Genomic DNA, 25583 nt, shown 5'->3' with positions numbered 1-25583 from the left:
CCTGCCTGGGAGGGACAGGCTAATAAGCTGTGACAAAATGCCCACAAGAGTGGTCTTGGCCTGCAGTCTTGGCTTTTCTGGTCCTGTGAGGTCAGGGCACACATCTTGCCTGGTGGAGGAAGGACTCAACCACTAATGTCCATCCCACGCTATGAGTAGGCTTGTCTAAGACTTTGGAAGCACAGAGGGCATCTCTTGGGATGAGAGCTGGCCCGTAGGCACTTCCCCTTTTAGCTTTTTATGAATTAGTTTTAAACATGTAAAAGTAATGGAAGCTGGATGTAAAAAAAAGTTCAAACAGCACAAGACCTTATAAAGTAGCATGGGAAGTTCCTCCCCACCCACACATGCAGTGATAGCTGTGTAGGTCCTCGAAAGGGTCGCATACAGTTCTTAGCTCAGAGGGCTCTTTTCTGAGATTTTGAGCGTGCCCTTTTTCAGGCCATTCCGTCTCAGAGGCAGAGCATAGGATGTTAACAAAGTCACCAAAATGAAGGTTAAAAGATGGCTGTGGTATGTGCCACGAAGGCAGCTGTAGGATCCACGAGAGGTGTCTGGGAGCTCAGCTTTAATTTGGAGAACAGGCAGACATCTCTCAGCATGAAAGTCAAGTGAGCCCCAAAGCTTGGTGTGCACATTAACCAGTTTTATGTGCTTCATATTTGGAGTTTCTCAGCACATCATTATTAGCCTTTTCCCATGTGGCAGCAAGTTATGCGTAAGTCATTTTTAGGGGAAGGGTTGTTTTATTAAAATATTTTATGGAGAATTCCAACCATACAAAAACAGTAAAATGAATCTTCATCTACTTACCAATTACCAACTCAAGACCAAGCTCTCCAGCTATAACCCTTCCACACCTTCCTTCCCTTTCCCCATTTGAATTACGGTGAATCAACATACTTGTCATGTGAATTAATGTCAGTATTTGAGTCTTTCTCAGAAGGATGGGGACTTTTAAATACGCCATTATTACACCTAAAGAGAGTGACAATTCCTTAATATCAAGAAGTCAGCAACATTGCTCATACTTTAAGACAAGCTTTTAAAGTAAAAAAAAAAAACATATGTACAAGCCACAATGGTACTCAGTGTGATGAGTTTTCACAGATGTAAAGTACCATTTTCAGTGTCTGCAGCTCTGTCAAGTCATCTCTTAGAAGTTAGGAGGTATCTCCAAAAGTGGATTCCATGCAGCATCCAGTGAGGATGCTGAGGATACGGGGTCAGTGCCAGGCTGCACCATTACAGGATCTCTGAAGGCCTGAACGAACCAAGGGGGTCTTAGGAATTCAAGCTTTAACACTTAAGTGCCAAGGACCTAGGGGAAGTCATGAATTCCAAGCCTCGGTTTTACCTTTTAAATGGGAAGTTCTTTAAAAAGGACCTTGCAGGTATGAGGGGAGCATTTGAGATGATAAACAATATGAATATATTAATTACATATGCCATATAAACATGCTATATAAGTATATCCGTTATCATTATGTAACAACAACAAAAGGTAACATTTGCTTAGTGCACCTGGCACTGGACTGATTTCTTTATATGCATTATCTCATGTGTTTGAACCTGTGCCCAGCATTTTGTTTGGTGCTTAGTTGTGATTTTCATCCAGCATGGCCATACCGTGCTCATTTCTGGAGCTGATGGCCAGAGAAGTTAAGAAACAACCTAGGTTTGCACTGCACCTCAGTAGCAGGGCCCAGACTGGAACAGTGCCCTGTGCCCAGTTCCTGCTCCCTCTGGCGGTCCTCCAGGGCACCTCCCCTCCCCTCCACCCTGACGCTCTTGGGCCTCAGCCCTCCCTGTAGTACACCGCTCCGCCCTTTCGAATTCTACAAGATTCCATCTCCCCGGCCTGCTTCTCCCAGCCAATCATCGCGGGCTTGGGATAACGGGGGGCGGGGCTCACACGAGATGGGCAGCACCATCAGTCTCTAACATGAGGATGGGCTGGGATAGACAGCGCTCTCCTCCAATAGGAGTAAAGCCAGAGTCCTACGCGAGCCAATGGGACCGGGAGGTGGGGTTCGGTTGTGTTAGAAGGGGCCCGGGGGATTGTCGCCGCTATCCCGGCGTTGGACGTGTAGGACAGCTGTGTGGGTCCTCGGGTGCTGTGTTCGCTGCTGCCATGAGCTATACAGGTGGGCCCGCCGGGTAGGGGTCGGGCTTCGGGTGGGGAGGGACAGGGACGTGCCAGAGCCGCACAGTGCTCGCCCGCATCTCCCCCGGGGCTTGGACGCTGCCCTCTCTGCGGTCACAAAATGGCGCCGCGGGTCCGTCGCCTCAGGTTCGCCCCGCTCATGCCTTGGCGCCTCAGTTCTTTGTGCTCTGGCCCTCGCGTCCCGACTCCCGGCCGCCCGAGGTCTTGGCCTCTGACGCTTGTGTCTGAGGGCCCCGGCCTGAGCGCGTGCGTTCTCTGAGCCCACCACCTCCGCCCTAGGTCGGGTCTGCTCGGACCTCGGAACCGCAGGTCGCCCTTCCTCAGGCCTTAACCCTTCAGATCGGGCAGCGGGTTGGGCTGCCTTCGCCATTGCCACAGCCTCCCCCGCGCCGTTTCCCTGCAAAATGCCGCAGCTACCCACCCCCAGCCCCTTTGCCTGCCCCAGGCTGGGAGAGGCGCCAGGCCCCGGGGTGATGAGCGGGGGAACCTTGGGCCCAAGGGGCTGGGGGATACGCCTGAGTCTTGAGAGGAAGGACCAGCTTTTCCATTAATTCATTCACCATCTGTCAGAGTCTTCGCGTCAGGTGCTGAACAAGCGCTGGGAAATTGACAGGATATTCTCAGGCAGCTTATGGGCGGACCTTAACAGGGAAACCAATGAATGTAGGATTCGCTCCCCGGTGCTCAGTCCGCCGAGGGGCTTGCTCATTTGCGGGGGTGGGGTGGGGGGTGGTTGGGATCAAGGTAGAGAGGTGACATTTGAGCAGACCTGAATGGAGTGAGGCAGATAAGGGTGTCTGGCCCGGGGTGCCACTGGCATAAAGGCCCATGAGCAGAAACCGCCTGGCTTTTTAGATCAGCTAGTGAGGCCAGTGGGATTTGAGCAAAGCGGGGAGGGTGGATGTTGAGATCGGAGAGGGGACCCTGGGCTATGCTTGGACGGTTGTGAATTATCCCTGGAGGAGTTTGAAAGGCTGCCTGGGTTTGCCTTGGCAGTAACACATGAAGCTTCTCAGCCGGGAGCCATAAACTGGGCCTCCCCCTTTGACGGGGGTATTGGGCTGAGCAAGTATGGTTGCTGGGTAACCTACATTCTACTTGGAATGTTCAGGACTGACAATGGAACTGAAGCCTCTGGGGCTGTTCCATACACTATATTATGTTAGCCTCAGCAAAGAAGTAGTGCCAGGCGTCCCACCTCTGGCCTCCAGGTGAGGAGCTTGGCAAGAAACATGCTTTTCCAGCAACCATCCCTTAGCTCAGTGGTTCTCAATCAGGGGTGGTTCTGCCCTCCTGCCCCCACCGCCAATTCATTTGGCACTGTTTGCAGATATTTCTGGTTGTCACATCTGAGAGTGGAGTTGCTACAGTCATCCAGTGGATAGAGGTCAGGAATGCTGCTAAACATCCTATAATGCACAGGGTGTCTCCCACCACCATAAATTATCCAGCCAGGAATATCAGTAGTGCCAAGGTTGGTCAGCCTTGCCCAGGCCTTTCTGTAGCTTTCCTGGTTCAGGAGAAAAGTCAGTAGTGTTGTTGCTGACATCTCTGGAATTGAGGTGTAATCCTTTCACCAAGTCTTGGTTTTTAGGGGCAGGACTGCTGAGAAAAAAAAAAAAAAAAAAAAAAAAACAAACCAAAATGAATGGTTGGATGCTCTGGAGTAGCTTAATAATGGCACATTTGAATTTATAGACAAGGAGACTGTCTTTGAGAGAGTTGGAGAAGTCTCTAATGGCCAGGTCTAATTTCAACTCCAGATCTTGTAGGCTTTACTTCTTGGCTCACTGAGGGAGCCAAGATAATGAGATAATGATTACTTTTTTCCTTGATCTTGATCAACTAAAAACAACAGTGGTTTTATAATGTGAGTCTTTCCCTTTTGAGAAGCATACCATTGAAGTTAAAAAAAAACTGCTTAAGTCCCATTTCAAGGAATTAATATGCCTTTAAGGAGGAGTTCTGGAGGCCTTGAAGTAGATGCTACCATTATTAACAAGCATAGGAGGTGATTAAAGTAACTTACCTTTTTGATAACTTGTCCAGCTTTTGAACCTAGTTCATGTGTACTTGGAAAAGGGGGCTCCATCTCTGGCACTGAGGAGAAGGATGGGAGCAATGGAAAAATAGGACAGAAAAATCCAAAATCAGGCCTTCAAACACTGCCAAACCTTTTATAAAAACATTGCTTTCACCAAGTTTGTGTTGGGAGTGTGCAAGGGGTTTAGCTGAGTGGTTCTGGCTTGGGATCTCTGAGGTTACATTTTGGATGTCCATCCAAAATGACTTCAGGGACTGTAGTCATCTGAAGGCTTGATGGAGGCTAAAGGATCCACCTCCAAGATGACTCAAACTCACATGGCTGGTGGGTTGATGCTAGCTGTTGGCTCCTCACCATGTGGGCCTCTCCACAGGCCTGTTTGAGGCTCCTTACAGCATGGTAGCTGTTTGCCTTCAGAGTGAACGATCTACAATAGAGCAAGGCAGAAACTATTGAAAGTCCTACTCAGGGGCGCCTGGGTGGCTCAGTGGATTAAGCCTCTGCCTTCCGCTCAGGTCATGGTCTCAGGTCCTGGGATTGAGCCCAGAATCGGGCCCTCTGCTCAGTGGGGAGCCTGCTTCCCCCTCTCTCTCCTCCTGCCTCTCTTTCTACTTGTAATCTCTCTCTCTGTGTCAAATAAATAAATAAATAAAATCTTTAAAAAAAATTTTTTTTTTCTTTTTTCTTTTTTTTTTTAGGCAGAGAGGTAGGCAGAGAGAGAGAGGGGAGGAAGCAGGCTCCCCGCGGAGCAGAGAGCCCGACGTGGGGCTCAATCCCAGGACCCTGGGATCATGACCTGAGCCGAAGGCAGAGGCTTTAACCCACTGAGCCACCCAGGCGCCCCAAAAAAAATTTTTTTTTTAATTAAAAAAAAAAAAGTCCTACTCAGTCATTTCTGCAATCTTACTGGTTACACTGGTTACCTCTATTAGTTTGGGAAGGGACAGCAGCTTTAGGAAGCAAGAATAAGTAGAGGCCATCTTGGAGGCTGGTTACCCCCAGACGGTAGAGGCTGGAGTCAACCTAACCTTGTTCCAGTTGTCCTCTAGTTTATATCACTTTGTCATTTCTTCAAAGAATCCCCTTTCAAAAAAAAGAAGGAAAAGAATAAAATGGAGAAGCTCTGTGTATTTTTGAATGAAGAAGATATCACAGTCTGACCAAGAGGGAGGGAGGGGTTATGATGCATAATTACCATAAATCCATGGTCTGACCATTAGCTTTCTAGGGCCAAACACTTATTTTTTCACCCAGAGCTGTTCAGGGTAAATCAAACCAAGAAGAGAAGGATTTATGAGCCAGATAAGAATTTATTCGTAAATGAAGCATAACAAGAAGGTCCTACTCTGAAGACAGTATTGGGCAATAAAATGTTGACATGGGGAGGACAGAAGTAGAGCAGAGGTTGCCATTGACCTCTGAAGGCTTGGTGGATTGTCTTTCCTTTTTCCCGGGGAAGAACAAGGGCCCCTCTCCCTTGACTAGACATAGATTCTTTGTTCTGCAGCTTTCATACTGTGTTCCAATTAGTAGTCCTGTCAGGGTATGGTGGTTCCAGCCGCACCTGCTGTGTGTATAAACCATGTTACCTGAAATCTGGAGCCATTTCACTGGTGGCTTTATTGCTGAACAAACAGGTTTCGGAAGCTAGTTAAGCAAACATTGTGGAGAAGGTAGGTGTAGGGTACTAATTTTTACACTGTGGGGCTTCCTCACAAGTGAACCATCCAGAACGTGCTTTCACTGTTTCTTGTGGACATTGTTTAGGATGTATGCATCTTGGGAAGGTCCTGGGTCCCTGGAGGGAATCCATTATAATTTACCATTCTTAATTAGTGAACGTAAAAATGGTTACCCTGGGTACTTTAGCCTTTCTCCTTCCCTAGCACCAAGTCTCAATTCCCTCTTCTGGGAACTAAAGATAAAGTGTGGGTCCACTGATCTTTACTTGAAAGCTGGGAGCTGGGTATATTTTGGAATTCTAGCGTGAGAGGAGGACATTCCACAACACCCCCACTGTGGTGTGAGGAGCATCCTGTAATTAAATGCATTATTTCCGTACTAGGTTGGGTAAAGAAAATTGTAATTGTCCTCATAAGTCAGTTTTGTCCCACGGTGAGTGTTGGCACCACATTTGAGGAGAACACTTGGTTTTCAGACCTTTTTGGACTTGGGAACTGCAGGGTAAGGGATCTTGGCCCTGTCCTCTTTTGGCTGTGATGAGGATGAAATAAAATAATGCAGATAAGGCTCTTAGCACCCTGCGGGGGAAACACTTGTTCAATGTTGGCTTCTGTTGTGATCTTCTTTGTTGCTATGGTCCTAAAAGATAAGCTAGAGAGACTGTCAACATGTGAATGCCTACTCCAGGGAAGGCACTTGGTGTATGCTTTTGTTGATAAAAAAAAAAAAAAAAAAAAAAAAGGAGCTATTAAAGGCACTGGCTTTAAATTTTAGATCATGAATTGGCTCTGATGAGAATAGGCAAATATTGCCTCTTGGGTATCCATCATAGTTTCAGTGCTAAGGGTAAATCATTTTAAAATAATGTTCGTAAATGTAGTTTTAAAGATAGTGCCAGGATTCATCATTTAAGAACAATAGTTTCTGATAGAGGTTCAAGTTTTCCTTATTTAGTACTAATTCATCTTAAGTTGAGAAATAGTTTGAGGGAAACCTGGCTCAGTTGGATGAGTGTCTGTCTTCGGCTCAGGTCATGATCCCCAGGTCCAGGGATAGAGCCCCAAGTCAGGCTCCTTGCTCAGCAGGGAGTCTGCTTCTCCCCCTGCTTATACACACACTCATTCTCTCTTTCTCAAAAAATAAAATCTTAAAAAAAAAAAAAAAAGAAAAAGTTGAGAAAGTAGGAAATAATACGCATACTATTTATGACATTGGTTCAGCAAAAACATGCTTACCTCAAGTAATTTAATTGCATATACACATTTTTTTATGGGAAAATTAGAAAATACAAAGCAATTTCCGTTTCAGATCTGGGGGAAGGGAAGGGGTAATATTTGCCTTAACATTGTTCAGAACCAACACCCATCCTTGTTTGAACTGGAAGCGGCTCACCTTTCAGTCACTTGATATAAGTATTTTCCTCGTTTAACTGAATAATTTGGGCACTCATTTATCGAAACCGAATACTGGTTTAAATTGTTAGAACATTTTTCTCCAGTGCTTCTAGTGTAGCAAGTTAATTATAGCCTGTCTTTTCATTGGCTAATATATCCTGGAGGTATAATTAAAGTGTTGAGAAGCTAGAGATTTTGGAGGCTTTCCATTAAGAGGAGGGCCTGTCAGCCAGTCTACACTGAAGGGTAGTCTTAGGTCACCTCCATGTGGCTTGTTTTGGGAAATTAACCACACCATGCTTATATTTAGGCTTTGTCCAGGGATCTGAAACCACTTTGCAGTCGACGTACTCAGACACGAGCGCTCAGCCCACCTGTGATTATGGTAAGTGTGGGCCCCTGGGAACCAAAGGGTGAGAGCTTTGCCTTCTAGTGGCAGAGCAACCTCATGTCTCCTGGGTTGCCTCTCACTCTGCTCTCACTGTCTTGCTTGTCCCAGTGCAATCTCGTGTAAAACGGTGTGGTGGGCTCTTAGAATAGCTAGTGCTTCTGTTGGAAGCAGTAATGGGAAAGATGTGTGCTTACTGAGCAGGCTGGAGTTCTTGGAGCTGTAAATGATTGGTCCCTTTGACCCTGTAACATGTTGTTGAAGTGCATATGGTCTGTGACAAAGGTCTGGCTTCACAAAATCCCCTTGAGGGCCTAGGAAGGAGAATCGCCAATCAAAGTCCAAAGGATTGGTCTGAGCAGAAACCTAGCCATCAGTTTAGCTTCAGGGTAGCATGTGGGATGTGTTTGTAAGAGAAGCTGCCTGTCTGAATCTAGCAGGAATTTTAGAGACAGTCAGACCATCTCAAGCCAGCGGGCTCCTCACACGGGATTGAAGGAAAGTCTCGATCAGTTTCTTAGTCATGATCAGACACACTAAATCTCTAATTCAGAAGTAGCCACTCGGGCACCTGGGTGGCTCAGTTGGTTAAGCGACTGCCTTCGGCTCGGGTCATAATCTTAGAGTCCTGGGATCAAGTCCTGAGTCGGGCTCCCTGCTTGGTGGGGAGTCTGCTTCTCCCTCTCCCTCTGCCCCTCCAGTTAGCAATTGCTAACTGCCAGTAAATGCTGGTCCACCTGTGGTCTGTGACCACAGATGTCTGTGAGAAGAAGCCCTCTTTGGAATTAATAGGGATAATGCTTTGCATGCTGAGATGGGTTGATCGTTGCACTATTAGGGTCCGGGGAGGGACTGAGCCTACACTGTGACACTACCTCAAGAGTCACTGAATAAATGGACATAAACTCCCTCAAGTATTAGCAGCTAGTCCAGAGGGAGGAGGAGACTTAAAGTGTTAAGAAATTGAGTAAGGAGGTATCAGGTATTTCCGAAAAGAGGAGAAACTTGGTATATATGGCTTCCCTGTCTTGCCCTGTCTGCCTCACCCCATTTAATCAAGCAGTAGTCCCAGATTGCACAGCTTATTTGAATTCTTTTCCCTCTGATTTACATAGTCTCAGTACGAGCATTTTGGCAGATACACCATTTGCAAATCTTTTCTTCCGGTCTGTGGCTTGTCTATTCTCTTGTCAGTAGTGTCTTTCAAAGAACACAAGTTTTTCATTTTGATGAAGTCCTGTTTATCATTATTCTCTCTTTTTTTTTTTTTTCAAGATTTTTATTTAGTTATTTGACAGAGATCACAAGTAGGCAGAGAGGCAGGCAGAGAGACGGAGGAAGGGAAGCAGGCTCTCTGCTGAGCAGAGAGCCCGACATGGGGCTCGATCCCAGGACCCTGAGACCATGACCTAAGCCGAAGGCAGAGGCTTAACCCACGGAGCCACCCAGGCGCCCTCATTCTTCTCTTTAGTATATGGTGATTTGGGTGTTGCGCCTAAGAAACTTTTGCCTAGGGGTACCTGGGTGGCTCACTAGGTACTTTGGCTCCAGGCAAGATCCCAAGGTAGTGGGATCGACCCCCCATGTTGGGCTCCCTGCTCAGCAGGGAGCCTGCTTCTCCCTCTCCCTTTGCGGCTCCCCCTGCTTGTGTGCATGCACGTGCGCGCTCTCTCTCTCTCTGTGTGTGTCTGTCTCTCAGATAAGTAAAATCTTAGGAAGGGAGGGAGAAAGGAAGGAAGGAATTTTTGCCTAACTCAGGTGCCCAAGATTGTCTTCTGAGTTTTCTTTTAGGTACTTTCTAGTTTTATGTTTTCCATCTGTTCTGTGATCTATTTTTAGTTAGTATTTCTACAAGGCATACAGTATAGGTCAAGATTCTTCGAACCTCTATGTGTCGGTCTGTTTCTGGACTCTAATTCTGTTCTGGTCATCTGCGTATCTGAATTTCCCCCAGTACCAGTCCGTCTTGATTACAATATAATGAGTCATTAAATCAGTTAATTCAAGTCCTCCAGATTTATTCTTTTTCCAGAATTGACTTGTATATTTCAGTTCTTTTCTTTTTGCCTATAAATTTCAGAATCAGTTTGTCGATTTCTGTAAGAATTCCTGCTGAGATTTTGAGTCTGATGGCCTCAAATCTATAGATTCGTTTGGGAGAATTAACCTGCTAATGATATAAATCTTCCGATCCATGAATAAAGTGTCATTTGATTTAATTAGATCTTTGATTTCTTTCATTAGTGTTTTGTAGTTTTCAAAACACAGATCTTGCACATAGTTTGTTATAGTTGCATCTACGTATTTCCTATTTTTAGTTCCAAGGTAAATATTTTTTAAAGACTTCAGTTTTTAGTTGTTTATTGCTAATTTGTAGAAATTGGGTTGATTTTTATATATAGACCTTGAAATAAACCTTGCCAGGCTCACTTATTTTTGTAACTCATACAGATTTTTTTTACATAGTTAATCGTGAAAGAATAAAGACAGTTTTATATTCTGGCTTAAATTGTAAAAGCAGTATAACGATATTTAAATAACATTTTGGAAGACAGTCAACTGCAATCCTGCCATATTAATACTTCTGTCAGCATTCCTGTTCTAAGTAGTTGAATATAGGAAGATAGGATTTTGTGTATCCTGTTTTATTTGCTTACCGTTAGAAGCGTTTCCTTGTACTGGATAAGGCTGAATGGATTTTTTTTTTGATGCCTCTATGAGGTATGTCACTGAGAAGGTAGGCTGTAACTTCCTTGAAGTTGACCATTTACGTTGTTCTGTATTTTTGTTCTATAAGTTTTGCTTACTACGACCATCTACTTTTCTCTTCTTCTGTTTGTTTTTCTCTTATTAAAAAGATTTTCATCCCAGGGCGCCTGGGTGGCTTAGTTGGTTGTCCGCCTTCAGCTCAGGTCATGATCCCAGGGTAGCGGGATCAAGCCCTGCATCAGGCTCCCTGCTTCTCCCTCTCCTGCTCCCTCTGCTTGTTTCTCTTTCTGTGTCAAATAAATAAATAAAATCTTTTTAAAAAAAAATTATATCCCTAAACTTTCTTGTGTCAACACTAATCTCATCCCCCTCTGGAGGTAGAAGTGAGCTTTTTTTTTTGGAAGGGGCAATTCTTAGGGACTCCCCAGGCTCAAAGTGTAGATAAAGGTTTCCCCTTGAAGGGACCTGGCTGGGAAGCCCCCTTCAGGGAGTCTGAGTTGCTCTGGGCATAGCAACAAGCACATGCAGAGTGCTTTCCAAGTCCTGTCTGTCAAAGGGCTATCACCTACCTAGCCACTTGTCCTTGTGTTTACAGAGTTTAGCATCCATTCCTGCTTCGTTTCCTTGTGCTTCCTTGCTCTATTCTGGCAGATTTTCAGCAGCTAAAGCCCTGGAGAACCATACGCAAGCCTCATAAGCAGAGCCCCAGTGGGTCTGCCTTGGCTTCCCAGTCCTGTCTCCTTTTGAATAGCTAATGTCCACTGTTCCTGGTGCAAACACCCAAGGGACCAGGCTCTTGTCAGTTGCTGGGGCTAAGTATATATTATCCCTTGGTTGCCTCTGGCAGCCTCTCTTCTTGCCTGTGAGAACTACTCCTTTGCCACTCATCTCTTAACGTGATTTCCTGCTGCCGGCTGTCCCTTGCTGCTTTCTAATTAGAAGTGTCTCCTTTAACAGACAGTGCCCTGGGCCTGAGCAGTGCCCAGCACTGCCAGCCTCTGCTGTTGTGTGCTCAGGATGATTGTTGAATAAAGGAATGAATGAGAAGCCTCTGCTTTGATTTCCCCAACCAAGAGGATTTTTGCTTTGTGAGCTCTCTGGAGCCCAAGGTGCATTAAGCGTAACAGTCACCTAGGGTTCTTGGCTGGTTTCTGATACCTCCCCATTCTGTTTATGCACTGGATTGAGGAGGAAACTGACTGTAGGACCTACCTTGGCCTGCCCCGTCCATCTTTTCAAGTTTATACACTCTTGCTGACCTGTGACTGGACTCTGTCATTCATCACACTGCCGTCTCACTGAGCTTTGGTCCCTGTCCTGGGATAAAAGCATGTCTTGTCTGTCCGTAGGGTAGAGATAATAGGGAGTAGCACAAAACTCTGGTGTCTCACTGGAGACACTGGGAAAGTTCTGGTGGACTCCCCTGGGCAGAGTCCAGAGTCCAGAGTCCAAGCCATGTTTGCTTGGCTTGGAATTCCCACTTGACTTTGCACTTCGTCAGTTCTCACTGGCTTTATATTCTGAAGGGGTGAATTTTATATTCTGAAGGGGTGAATTTTTCTCGTGTGCTGGGTAAAATCCAGAGTATATTTAGTTTATAATCCAGATTGTTCTCTCAGCATTTCTCAAGCTAGGAATTATGTTGTCCTTACCTCTGCCAATAGGTTTCTGCATAGCACACACAAGATTCAAGTGCTTGGTTGTCCTCCCTGTTGAGGCATCTACTTTGAGGACCAGGATAGTCAGTTTCTCTGTTCCAGATGGCTTTTTTTGGGTGATTTGAGTGACATGATTTTCACAGTGGATGTGGGCTCTGTGCTGAACTTCTTATATAGCATAGTCTGTGTGAGGCACCAGAAACCGTTCTCCTCTTCCTCTGATTGGTGCTTAGCACGAAGTGGGAGTAATCTAATTCTGGCTCCTCAAGGGAGGAGTATGAGAGCCAAATTCCTCAGCTGGCAGTGTTGGCAAGGGGAGGCCCCTTAAGTAGCAGACGGCCAGAGCCACAGAAGTTCCGGCACCAGAGCATGGGGTGACCTGGTTCATTTATGGAGTGCTCTTAAGCTCAGGGCTTCTCGGGGGAGGTTCAGTCTTCTGTCACCAGGCTGGCACTGAGAATCGTCTTCATTTAAGCTCTTGTTGTATTATAATCAACTGTAGATGTAATTGCACTTTTCCTTTTTGTAGGGTATGGAACTTGGAACTCTGGGACAAACAGAGGCAAGTATTCCCATGAGTGCTCTCCTTTCCCTTGGGATTGAACTGGTTGTGTGTTTCCGCCACTGCCCAGCTTGCCCAGAGTGTATTGGGAGGTGCTTTTGGGGGCCCCTGGTCCAGCTGGTCTTTCACAGGAGGTCCTGGGCTGGGACCCACCCAGCGGAATGGCTAGGCCCACCCAGCCTCAGTTGGCTAGGGTCCCCAGCTTGTCTCTGTGACAGAAGATGTCCTTGTCTCTCTGTCTGTCTCTCTGTCTGCCTGTCCTCTCCCTATCCCTGCCATCTCTGTCCGTCCGTCTATATCCTCCTTGCAGGCTACGAGAACTATGGCTATGGCTACGGCTATGGCCAGGATAACACCACCAACTATGGGTATGGTATGGCCACTTCAAACTCTTGGGAAATGCCTAGCTCTGACACAAATGCAAACCCTAGTGCTGCGGGTAGCGCCAGTGCCGATTCCGTTTTGTCCAGAATTAACCAGCGCCTAGATATGGTGCCACACTTGGAGACAGACATGATGCAAGGAGGCGTGTACGGCTCAGGTGGAGAAAGGTGAGTGGGTGTCCGCCCAGGGGCTGAGCCTCTGCCGGGTGCTTGCTGTCTGCGGGTACCTCCCTCTGTGACCCGCCTTCTGTGTCAGCTTTCTCTCTCCTTGCTTTGTTGCTGGGGCTGCCGGAGACTGCTCAGCATCTGCTGTGCTTCCCTTCTCTGGCCTGGGGCCCCTCCCTGCCCTTTGCTCTTGCCTGATGGCGTCTCCCTACAGCTTGTAAGGGGAGGAACAAGCCTCAGCTGGGCCAACTTCGCTGTATCCTCTGAATGGCTCTTCTCAGGACCAGAGTGTGAAGGGGCCCCTCCCTGTGGAGACAGGCGTTTGGAGATCTCATGAGACTTTGTATCCCACACGGGGTCAGCGCAGGACACATTGGGTTGGGCTTGAAGCAGGGCAATGAGTCTTTGGGGCTGACCACAGCAAGCTGGACGTCCCCACGTAAGAGAGCAGATATGGACACTTCCGGGCCACTCTTCTGAGCCTGACAAAGGTGTGCCTGTTGGGCCTCAAAAGTGCCTTTGTGAGGAACTGTTGTCCTCATTCTTGAAGTGCAAGAGGTCACACTCCTTGCCGGAAGGCACCCAGGACTAGGTGGTGGAACTGGGCCTGCCTCCTAGCTGTGCCCTATCCTGCAGCATCATGCTGCGCGCATTTGTCTGTCATTATCTGAACTGGTGCTGGCTCAGAAGTCCTTGTGCCCTAGTGAGAGGCTTCAGTGAGGAGGGCACACGATGGCGTGGAGGATCCTAATGGCTCCAGCTGACACACAGGAGGAGAGCGGAGAGTAAGGAGGGGTTGGGCCGGGCACTGGTGGGTTCAGGTGAGGCCCCAGGGCCACTGGGGGCAGAGGCTGCCAAAGGGACTTGCACGCATTGGCTCTGTAGCAGGCAAAAAGGGTGAGGGGTCCCCAGACAGACCCCATACCCTCATGCTGGGCAGCCTCTGCGCTTGGTTGGCGCTGAGGCTGCTTGAGGCAGAAGGGGCTTGGCTTTTGGCTAGTGGCTGTGTGGACCCTGTTGCTGCTGGTGCCTGTTGCCTGTGTACCTTCTTGCTATAGCCTAGAACAGGGGAGTAGGGGTGAGGGAGGGGTGACAACTGGGTAGTGCTGGCTACTTCTCCCACAGCTGCTGGCACTTCATGGCTGCCCAGTTTTGCCAGGAGGGGCCTCTGTGCCTGTGTGGGGTTAGGGACGGGGTATGTGGGCTGCACCCACGGTTAGAAGAGTTTTCTGTACGTTGGGGAGGGTATGTACTATGGTGAGTGCTGCGAAATGTGTAAGCCTGATGACTCACAGACCTGTACCCCTGGGGCAAATAATACATTATATGTTAATAAAAATAATTAAAAAAAAAAAAAAAAGAGCTTTCTGTGGCACTCTCTTTCTCCTGGGAGGCTTGGCCTGCCTTTCCAGTTGCTGTGGAGGGTTCGATCCCACAAGGTTGATGTGATAGAGCTCCTTCTCCAGTCCCTGGGCAAAATCACAGTGACTTTCCTGGGAAACACTCTCCACTTGTCTCCCTTCTCCTTTTGGGTGGTGAGAGCCTTTGGAGGATTGGAAGTTTGCTTAGCCAACAGGGATGAGACCAGCACAGGGTTTCTCGTGGGCATCATCGGTCCTGTTGGACAAGCATTTGTGTGCTTAACTACCCACATACCACAGGACACTGGGGTGCTTGGTTCCACCCCCAAGTAGAACCTTGGGCACTGTGACTACCACAGATAAGTCCGTGCTTCCAAAGGGCTAAGGGCTAAGGGCTGCAGGGTGTTTCTGCCCCTGTCTGAGATATACTCCATCCCATTGTCGGTTTGTCTTTGGGTCCCCTAGCTGGTGCAGAGGCAGTCCTGAACATTGAGCCTCTCTGACAGGGTGACATAGGTGCTGGAGTAGGACTTCTGTCCCCAGGACAGGGAGCTCTGGGGAAAGACAGGAACAGTAGGCTCCACCCAAGGGTAATGGGACCTGAGGGCCTCCCTGATGCTTGCCACCTGCTTCTGCAGATATGATTCCTATGAGGCCTGTGACTCGAGGGCCATTCTGAGCGAGCGCGACCTATACCGGTCAGGCTACGACTATGGCGAACTTGACCCCGAGATGGAAATGGCCTACGAGGGCCAATACGATGCCTACCGCGACCAGTTCCGCATGCGTGGCGGCGACACCTTTGGCCCACGGGCTCAGGGCTGGGCCCGGGACTCCAGGAGTGGCCGGCCGATGGCCTCGGGCTATGGGCGCATGTGGGAAGACCCCATGGGGGCCCGGGGCCAGTGCATGCCTGGTGCCTCCCGGCTGCCCTCCCTCTTCTCTCAGAACATCATCCCCGAGTACAGCATGTTCCAGGGCATGCGTGGCGGGGGCGCCTTCCCAGGTGGCTCCCGCTTTGGCTTCGGTTTTGGCAATGGCATGAAGCAGATGAGGCGGACCTGGAAGACCTGGACCACGGCTGACTTCCGGGTGAGTGGAGGACGCCATCCCTCCTGGCCCCTGCCTGGGTGGAGCAAGGAGCGTGGAGCCGCCTACCCTGACCCAGCTCCCACTTTCCAACCCAGACCAAGAAGAAGAAGAGAAAGCAGTGCGGCAGTCCCGATGAACCAGACAGCAAAGCCACCCGGACGGACTGCTCAGACAACAGTGATTCAGACAATGGTGAGCTGGGCACCAGGTTGCCACTCCCTGCCCTCTATCCTGTGGGGCTCCCGGGCTGAGCTTGTCTCTTCATGCTTTTCAGATGAGGGCACTGAGGGGGAGGCCGCAGAGGGCACTGAAGGCGCCGAGGCTGTGGAGAAGGGCTCCAGAGCAGTAAGTGGCTGCGCTCTGTGCACTGTCAGCAGGTGGGGCCTGTGCGGAGCGGGCTGGCTGAGCCTGTGCCACAGAGCAGGGCTCTCCACGGGGCCCGCAGGCCATCCTGGTCACGCACGTGTGAACAGCACAAGGGAGGTGGAGGTCCGGTAGAGAGAGAATAGGCTGCAGGCAGGCCATCCAGCCGGAGGCCGGGCTTCTTTATCAGAAAATGGTCAAATGAGCCCCCTTGTGCAAGGGCTGCTGCGGGGTTGTGAGGCTTTTGGCCTAGTGCCTGACATTTCAGGCCTTGGCATTCAGCGACATTATAAACAACTGTATGTGCTTTAACGTGGGGTTTTTGGAACTGTGTCCTAGGAAGGAGAAGATGAAGACGGAAAAGAAGAAGGCAAAGAAGAAGGCAAAGAGGATGCAGAAAAGGGTGAGTCTTGTGAGTGGCCTGGATGCCAGGGAGACTGTTCCGGGCACTCATAGTTGGAGGGATCCAGCTGAGGGCAGGGTTGTGACGGAAATGTGGCCGGCCTTCGTTTTACCTTCCTGTGGGGGCAGCAAGCAAAAGAGTTGGGGGGAACCACAGGCATCCTTCCTGCCCTCCGTCCTTCAGTAGTGACAGTTCCAAGTCCTCAGTGGCTGGTGTCTGAGCTGGGACCCTCGGTGCAGTTTTTACGGCTCTGGTTTGCCTGTCCTCTCCCTTAGCGCCTCTCCAGCCCCTGTTGGGAGTCCGTGTCCCCCTACCTGAGTGATGAGCGCCAGCAGGTACCTAACAGTAAATCCAGCCTCAGCCCACTGTTGCCGCGGTGCGCCGTGGGGGGGTGGGCTGAGTCCTATGAGCTTTCGGGTCTTTACCTCTGGGGGCTGCACTTAGGCCTCAGCCAAGGCCTCCCTGCATCCCGCTACCTGGCCCCGCTGAACTTGTGCCAGTGTCCCCACCGAGACGGCTTCTGTTTGCCTTCCAGCCTCCCTGTGGCCCTCTGCAGAGTATGGGTGTTCTGGAGAGCAGTGGGGTCAGCCTGTATCCTCCTCTCTTCAGGACCTAGGCCCAAAACAGTTCCCTGCCCAGCCCAGGGTGCCCAGCCCTGCTCGTGGCCGGAGTCCTTGTTCGAACGGCTGCTCTCAGAATGGACTATCTGGAGTAGAAGGCGGGTGATCCAGCCGGAGGCCCCAGGGCCTGCCCTGACCCAGTGGAACCAAGCTGGTGACTGTGCTCCCCTTTCCACAGGGGCCCTGAGCACCCAGGATGATAGTGGGCAGATCAAGCGCAAGTTGCAGGCAGGCAAGAAGAGCCAGGACAAGCAGAAAAAGCGGCAGCGAGACCGCATGGTGGAAAGGTAACCGGCTTCCCTCCAGTCCTTTGCCTCTGCCTCGCTCCGGGGCTGCTGCCTGGAGAGCAGGGCCATAGCTCTGCCGCCTCGCCGCCCTCAGGCCTCCCTCGGGAGCTGCCACCTGCTCGGCCGTGCATGGACCCTGCTTCCCGCCAGGCCCAGCTCCCAAGGCCTGACTCATTCCCTGCCCCACTGCGGCCGCCTGGCGACCGCTGGCGTCTTTGACCTGAGACCCGACACTGCTCGGCACCGTTGCCCAGAAACTCCAGCGCTAGGTCACTCGGCGCACGAGCCCCGAGGTGCACTGGGGGCCCGATGCCCCTGCGGGAGGGGGCCAGCTCATCAGAGACTCGAGGTCCAAGGCGCCTGTGCCACCCCAGCTAGCTGCCAAGAGGCCGCCGCCGCGCCCAGGAGAGATGGCAGCACCTGTGGGCTGTGGCAGCTGCGGGCCTGCCCTCTGCCCTGCCCGCCGGCCCTGTCAGGCCGGGCCTGTTTGCGGCTGAGGCCTTCACGCCCCTTGGTCGGGTCTGTCTGCCCTCAGGGCTCCCGCACTGGCGCTTGCCTCCTCCTCCTCCGCCTCAGACTCTTGCTCTTGCTGGACCTTCCTCAGCCTCGCCGGCGCCCGGCCCCTGGGCTCTCCAGACAAAGCTGACCCCGTGGCCCAGATAAGGACGTCCGGCAGAGGTAGGGACCCGCCCCGAGGCCTCGGTGGCGGCTGGCCTCCTCCGCCCCTTGCCACGGCGGCCTGCTCCAGCCCAGGCCCCAGACCCCGGGCTTCTGCTGTGGACACCAGGCCCAGACAGAGCACCTCGCTCAGGTGACTCCAGGCTGCCCTCTGGCAGGCCAGGCGGGCATCCTCCTTCCAGCTCAGACTGGTCTCTTCTTGGAAGAGGAAGATGAGGCAGCAGGAACCCAGGCCTGCTTGCCTCCCATCCCTCCCGACACCACCCCCAAGCATTCTGAGCAGAGGATGGGCTGGGCCTTTCAGTCCCCCAGACCCAGAAGGAAGATGCAGCACCTTTTCGGGCCCTGCCTCAGGACTGTGTACTCCACTCTGCACCTCAGGGCCACCTGGCTCACGCCAGGGCATCCTTCCTTCCGGTCCCCAGCTGGGCCAAGTGCACACGCTCGTGCCCAGCCTTGGTAGAGAGGCCCACCGGCAGCCTTCCAGCGACTCCTGGCCTGTTGCAGCAGCTGCTGCCTCGGGTTTCAGCCTCCTGTCTGGGAAGGAAGAGCTCCACCCCTGCCCCCCACGTTGCAGTAACTGCAGTCTGCAGACTTTCTGTCCCTTTCTACTCCCGACCCTACTGGTCCCAGCTTGTCCCCCTGCTGGGACCGCCCTTCAGAGGCCCGTGAGCAAGGCCTGTTTCAGGGCTCGCAGCTGGGTTGGGTGAGGCGGCAGCACTGCTCCCTGGGACCCTTGAGGCCTCAGCCCCTTGTTTCTTTCCTGTGGCAGGATCCAGTTTGTGTGCTCTCTCTGCAAATACCGGACCTTCTACGAGGAGGAGATGGCCAGCCACCTCGATAGCAAGTTCCACAAGGAGCACTTTAAATACGTAGGCACCAAGCTCCCCAAGCAGACAGCTGACTTTCTGCAGGTGAGCCTTGGAGCAGCAGCTTCTCAGACCCCTTGGAACACAGAGCAGCCTGCACAAACCTTGGTATCTCCTCGGTATCTTTGACAGGAGTATGTTGCCAATAAAACCAAGAAGACAGAGGAACTCCGGAAAACCGTGGAGGACCTTGATGGTCTGATTCAGCAGATCTACAGAGACCAGGATCTTACCCAAGGTGAGGAGGTTCCATCCCACTCCAACCAGGCAGAGACTCAGTCTGCCCTTCTCTGGTTCTCAGAGTGGGGTCAAGATACCCCTCTGTTCCCCCAGGGAGGGTCAGTGAGAACAGCCTCAGGCCCACGTGGAAATGGCAGGGCGAAGTGAGGAGCTGGTCTGGTGTTTTCCCTAAACTGCTGGGTATGTCTTAGGCACCTGGAACCAGTGGTGACCCTCCTTCTCCTCCCTGCAGAAATTGCCATGGAGCATTTTGTGAAGAAAGTAGAGGCAGCGCACTGTGCAGCCTGTGACCTCTTCATTCCCATGCAGTTTGGGATCATTCAGAAGCACCTCAAGACCATGGATCACAACCGCAACCGCAGGGTGAGTGGCCACCAGTGCCCTACTGCCATCCTGTGCATTGACTTGGGGGGTGGTGCTGGGGTTATAACCTATGCTTGCCCATGAGGCACTGCAGGAGATGTGGCGGGGCAGGAAGATGGAGACATTTCTGGTAGTGCAATCAGTGCAGCTACAGGGAGAAGGGAGGGAAATGGGGACACTGCCAGGTGGCATTAGAGCTGGACCCTTAAGGCTGTGGGATATGGGGACCTCCGTGTGCATAGGGGCCACCAGTCAGAATAGGTTCAGAAACCCAAGAGGAAGTGTACAGTGTGCATCTTGCTAGCGGAGGGGTTCATGAGGGCTGGGCTGAGGGCCGTGGCTCTCTCCTGTAGGCAGTTTTTAAGTCGGGCATTAACAGGATTAGAGTTGCTGCAGCACCTGGTGTGGAGGGAGATCTGGGGGGCACACGAGGAACTGTGGCACTACCAAACTACAGGAGTGCCTCCACTTTGGGAGTGATGAGAAAGGCTGGACAAAAGGGCTATTTAAGGAAGTGACCATCTGGGATGTCTCGGGCTTCTGGCTTGGGTAACTAGATGGACAGAGCTGCTGCTAAGATAAGGGGCTAGGGATATGGTACAGGGAAAGGAGTCAGTCTGGCAAGAAGGTGAACAAATTCAGTCTTTTTGCCAATGTATCCTCAATGCCTAGCACACAAGCCAGAGGAGGTGTTTTTTGATTGAGGGGGTGTCCTGCTGGGCTGAAGGTGGCTGTCAGAGGTCCACTTGGGGTGAGGGGAGGGGGGTGGCAGGGGGTTATGCAGTAGGGAGAGAACTCAGGACCAGGACCAGGTCGGGACCCTCGGAGGCTTGACTGCCACTACCCTGGAGGAGGCGGAGGGGATTTATGTGCAGATGATGGCAGCCAGGGGGAGCATAGGAAATAGCACTGCTCAGCCTTTTTCCACAGCCATCTGATTCATCTCTGGTCTTTCTTGCTGCACTGATTCTCAACAATGGGATGGGGGAGGTGGTGGAGGAGATCATGTGTGGATCTTGCCAACACCAGGTTCTGGAACTAGGATCTGATAAGGCGGTAAGAAGAGAGCAGACCGCAGTGCATGATATTAAAATGTGGAAAATCTAGGTGAAATGAGGGATTGCCAGTAAAACATAAACTCACATTGATCCTAGAAGTTTGGGGGAAAAAACAAAAAAGCCATAGCTGCTAATAGAGGGGTACAGAAGGGTGAGGAAAGACAGAAGATAACTTAGAAATTAGAAAGCACCAGAGGTTGTTGAGTTACAGAGATTTGAGTACAATTTAAATACTGTATTTTTAGAGATTCCAGACTGTAGAAATGAATGAAAAACTTCTAATTATTATTATTTTGGGTCACAGCTTTATTGAGATATAATTCATCTAGCATACAGTTCACCCATTTAAGCTATACAGTGCAGTAGTTTTTAGTATATTACAGTTGTGCAGCCATCAGCACAATTACAGAACATTTTTATCACTTCAGAAAGAAACTCCTGTCCTTTCACTCTCACTCCCTAATGCCCCCACCATGTTTCCCCAGCCTTAGACAACCACTGAACTACTGTGTCTCTGTATATTTGCTTATTCTGGGCATTTCACGTAAATGGAGTCATGTAATATGTGATCTTCTGTGATCAGCTTCTTCCATTCAACGTGTTTTCAGGGTATATCCAGGTAGCATGTGTCTGAACGTCATTCCTTATGGCCTAATCCTATTCTCTTGCATGGATATACCATATTTGGTCTATCAGTTCATTAATTTGGGCATTTGGGCTTTTTTCACCTTTTGGCTATAACGCTATTACAAGTATTTGAACATGTGTGTACAAGTTTTTGTGTGGGCATATGTTTTTCTCTTGGGGTATGTATCTAGGAGTGGAATGTATGAATCCAGTAGTAACTCTCCTTAACTTCTTCAGAACAGCAGGATGTTTTCCAGAGTGGCTGCACCATTTTATATCCCATCATGTTTTATATTCCCATCAGCAATAGTGTGCGGGTTCTGGTTTCTCCATACTTCTCTAGCGCTGATATATGACTTTCTGATTCTAGCCTTCCTAGTGGGTGTGAAGTGCTGTCTACTGTTTATTTATTTACTTATTTATTTATTTAAAGATCCTAGAGAGATAGAGAGAGAATGAGTGGTAGGGAGGAGCAGAGGGAGAGAGAGAGAAGCAGACTTCCTGTAGAGCAGGAAGCCCGATGTGGGGCTTGATCCCAGGACGCTGGGATCATGACCCAAGCTGAAGGCGGATGCTCAGCCAACTGAGCAACCCAGGAACCCCTATTTTTTATTTGGATATCCCTAATGACAGTGATGTTGAGCATCTTTTAATGGGTTTGTTAGCCATTTGTCTGTCCTTGGAGTTGGAGAATGTCTATTCAGATCTTGTGTTTCTTAGTTGTATGGTCTTCTTGAGTTACAGAGTTTTTAATATATTCTAGGGGTGCCTGGATAGCTCAGTTGGTTAAGTATCTGACTCCTGGTCTGGTTTCAGAGCAGGTCATGATCTCAGAGCCATGAGATCAAGCCCCATGTTGGGCTCTGCCCTCAGTTCCAGTTGGCTTGAGATTTTCTCCCTCTCCCCCTTCCCCCCACTCACATTCCTGCTATTTCTAAAACAAATAAATAAATGAGATCTTTAGAAAAAGAGTTCTTTATATATTCTAGATGCAAATCCTTTATCAGACCTACAGTTTACAAACATTTTCTCCCAGTTTGTAGGTTGATTTGTCACCTTCTTGATGTATCTGCAGCACAAAAGTTCCATTTTGATAAAGACCAGTTTATTTTGTTGGCTTGTGCTTGGGGTGTCATGGCCAAGAGTCCATTGTTAAATCCAGGGTCACAAAGATTTATCCTTGTGTTTCTCATAAGCTTTAGCTCTTTTAATTTGGATCTTTTGACGCCATCTTTTTTTTAATCCAGTTTGACTATCTTTTGATTAGTTTGCTTAATCCATTCAGATTTAATGTTATTACTGAGATGATCAGATTTACATCTCTTGTTCTATTCCCCCTTTACTGGTTTTTGGTTTTTTGTTTTAATTTTTTAGTGTAATATTTTGATTTCCTTAATGATTTTTTTGTGTGTGCTACATTTTTGGGGGGACATCTTTTCTGAGTGGTTTCTCTAGGCCTTACCTTATACCTACTAACTTCTCAGAATCTTTTTCATACAGAATATCTTAATTTCAGTGGAACTGAATTACTCATGTATAGCTCTCTCTATATAGGCGGTTGTTGTGTTACTGTTGAACATAGTATTTTATCTACATATGTTATAATCCTAACAACACAAAGCCAATAGTGTAATACAGTATCATGACTACTTTATGTAATTTTATGTCTTTTAAGAAAGCTGACAGACGAAAGGGAAGCAATTATATATTATATATTTATATTATATATATTTCTAGTTTTTTTTTTAAAGATTTTATTTATTTATCTGACAGAGAGAGATCACAAGTAGACAGAGAGGCAGGCAGAGAGAGAGAGAGAGAGAGAGAAGCAGGCCCCCTGCCGAGCAGAGAGCCCGACGTAGGACTCGATCCCAGGACCCTGAGATCACGACCCGAGCCGAAGGCAGCGGCCCAACCCACTGAGCCACCCAGGCGCCCATATATATTTCTAGTTTTTTATATATTTTATATATATTTTTATACATATTCTATATATTTCTAGTTTTTGTTATATTAGCCTTCTTATTTTTTACTTTTGGTTTTCTCCATCTGAGTTTTTCCTGTGGATTTAAGTTATCATCTGTAGTCACTTCCTTATTAGTCCAGTACAGCTTTAGTCCCCCCTCCTTCTTTGTGCCGTTATTGGCAAACATGTTTCTATATGCTAATAGATCAAACAATACAAATGTGTGTGTGTGTGTGTGTGTGTGTGTGTGTTGCTTTATACAACTAGTTTTCAGTCAGTTGAGAAGACAGGCAAAGAATCACACATTTATAATGTCTGTTTTTGTTGGTCTTTCACATGGATTCGCATTACTGTCTGGGGTCACTTGCTTTCAGCATGGAGAACTTCCTTTAGTATTTCTTACAAGGTCTAATGGTAGCAGACTCAGGTATTCTTGATTGTGGAATGTCTATTTCACCTTCTTTTTTTTTTTTTTTTTTTTTTTTTTTAGATTTTGTTTATTTATTTGACAAGACCAAGATCACAGGTAGGCAGAGAGGCAGGCAGAGAGAGAAGGGGAAGCAGGCTCCCTGCTGAGCGGAGAGCCCGATGTGGGGCTCAATCCCAGGACCCTGGGATCATGACCTGAGCCGAAGGCAGAGGCTTCAACCCATTGAGCCACCCAGGCGCCCCATTCACCTTCATTTTTTGAAAGATAGCTTGACTAGGCATAGGAGTCTCATTTGACACTTTTTTCTTGGAACATTTTAAATATGTTCTTTTTGCTGCTTTCTAGCCTTGTTTCTCATGAGAAACCAACCTTTAACCTTATTGGGATTCCCTTAAGTGATGATACATTTTTCTTTTGCTTTCAACACTTTTTCCTTGTCTTCAGCTTTCAGCACTTTTATTATGTCTTTTTGTGGATCTCTTTGTATTTATTCTACTTGGAGTTTGTTGAGCTTCTTGGATGTCTTGTTTTTCACCAGATTTACCAAGTTTGCATGCATTTTTTCTTTTTGTTTCTTTTTTTTTTTTTTTGTAAGATTTTATTTGACAGATACAGCGAGAGAACACAAGCAGGGAGAGTGGAAGAGGGAAAAGCAGGCTTTCCACTGAGCAGGGAGCCCAATGTGGGGCTCGATTCCAGTACCCTGGGATCATGACCTGAGCTGAAGGCAGACACTTAACGACTGAGCCACCCAGGCACCCCTGCATTTTTTCTTCAAAAATTTTTTTCTGCTTCTTCTTCCTCTTCTGCTGGTATTTCCATTATGTATATGTCAGGTCATCTACTGGTGTCCCAAGGTTGTCTGACAATATTTTTCTTTCTTTTTTCTCTCTTTTTCAGATCCTTTCTCTACCAATCTATAGATTTTCTAATTCTTCCACCAGTTCAAATCTACCATTAAGTCCATCTAGTGAATTAATCATTTCAGTTACTGTACTTTCCAGCTCCAAGACTTATGTTTCTTTTCTGTAATTTGTCTCTTTACTGATACTCTGTATTTGATGAGACCTTGTCATCATGCCTTTTCCTTCTTCCCACCCCTACCCTAGTCTTGTTCCTGTATTTGCTTACTTATTTGCCTGGTCAAATTATTTGTTGAAGTCTCTCTCATCTCCACAACGTGAAGCCTTTGGTAGGGTGTCTTGGAAGGGGAAGCCATGGGACACAGCTTCCTGGAATAACAGCCATCCTAGAATAACAGTGGTTTTGACTGACAGGGTTCTCTTTTTTCTTTCCCAGACTAAACTAAACTACTACAAACTATAAAAATTGTTGGCGGATTGCTGTGTTGTTGTTTTCAGCAGTGCCTTGAGCCATTAAATTGTTCTCCAATCTGAGTCAATTAAATAAATCCAGGCTCTTTTAAACTGATTATTTTTGAGGTCATTGTTTGAGAGTTCTGAGCCCTGTAGGCTCTTTTTTTTTTTTTTTTTCTTAAATATTTATTTATTTGACAGAGAGAGAGAGATCACAAGTAGGCAGAGAGGCAGGCAGAGGGGGAGGCGGAAGCAGGCTCCCTTTCTGAGCAGAGAGGCTGATGTGGGGCTCAATCCCAGGACCCTGAGATCATGACCTGAGCTGAAGGCAGAGACTTAACCCACTGAGCCACCCAGGCGCCCCCCTGTAGGCTCTTCTTAGCTGTTTTGTTGGTTCTCTCTGGTAATGGGGGGAAGCTGATGATTTAGCTTATATTAGTATCCAATCTGCTGGTCTCCTTTGAATTGCTTTTCCCCACACCCTCCACTGTTTTGAGAGAGCCCTCTGTCTTAAACTTCCTAACACACTTATGAATAAAGTAAGTTCCTTTGGTGGGTACCTGGGTGGCTCAGTCGTTAAGCTTCTGCCTTCTGCTCGGGTCATGATCCCAGGGTCCTGGGATCAAACCCCGCATCAGGCTCCCTGCTCAGCGGGATGCCTGCTTCTCCCTCTCCCACTCCCCCTGCTTGTGTTCCCTCTCTTGCTGTGTCTCTCTGTCAAATAAATAAAATCCTTAAAAAAAAAAAAAAAAAAAAA

At 48.6% G+C, this 25583-nt stretch overlaps 1 protein-coding gene across 8 annotated transcripts in view; it reads left to right on the top strand.

Moving 5' to 3' along the window:
- The first annotated feature begins 2007 nt into the window (after positions 1-2007).
- The window catches only part of LOC111143814 (A-kinase anchoring protein 8 like), a 28319-nt gene continuing 4743 nt past the window's right edge, over positions 2008-25583 (top strand). Inside the window, exons 1-12 of one of the 8 annotated variants that reach the window (XR_002640343.1) lie at positions 2008-2147; positions 7599-7673; positions 12573-13156; positions 15153-15606; positions 15702-15798; positions 15881-15951; positions 16309-16372; positions 17171-17279; positions 17815-17957; positions 18730-18871; positions 18959-19064; positions 19299-19429. Coding sequence is in view for 7 of the 8 variants with exons in the window: in XM_022497719.1 (XP_022353427.1) it covers positions 7671-7673; positions 12573-13156; positions 15153-15606; positions 15702-15798; positions 15881-15951; positions 16309-16372; positions 17171-17279; positions 18730-18871; positions 18959-19064; positions 19299-19429 (1761 nt within the window). In the remaining variant the exon portion in view is untranslated. Of the gene's footprint in view, positions 2148-7155; positions 7674-12572; positions 13157-15152; positions 15607-15701; positions 15799-15880; positions 15952-16308; positions 16373-16647; positions 17280-17814; positions 18872-18958; positions 19112-19298; positions 19430-25583 lie in introns of those variants that run through there. The other 7 variants (XM_022497725.1, XM_022497720.1, XM_022497721.1 and 4 more) reach the window with 7 other exon arrangements.

This window comes from Enhydra lutris, unplaced genomic scaffold (genome assembly GCF_002288905.1).
Source record: "Enhydra lutris kenyoni isolate GAN:26980312 unplaced genomic scaffold, ASM228890v2 scaffoldscaffold10, whole genome shotgun sequence".
Taxonomy (NCBI): domain Eukaryota; kingdom Metazoa; phylum Chordata; class Mammalia; order Carnivora; family Mustelidae; genus Enhydra; species Enhydra lutris.
This window is presented reverse-complemented; position numbering and strand designations above follow the sequence as displayed.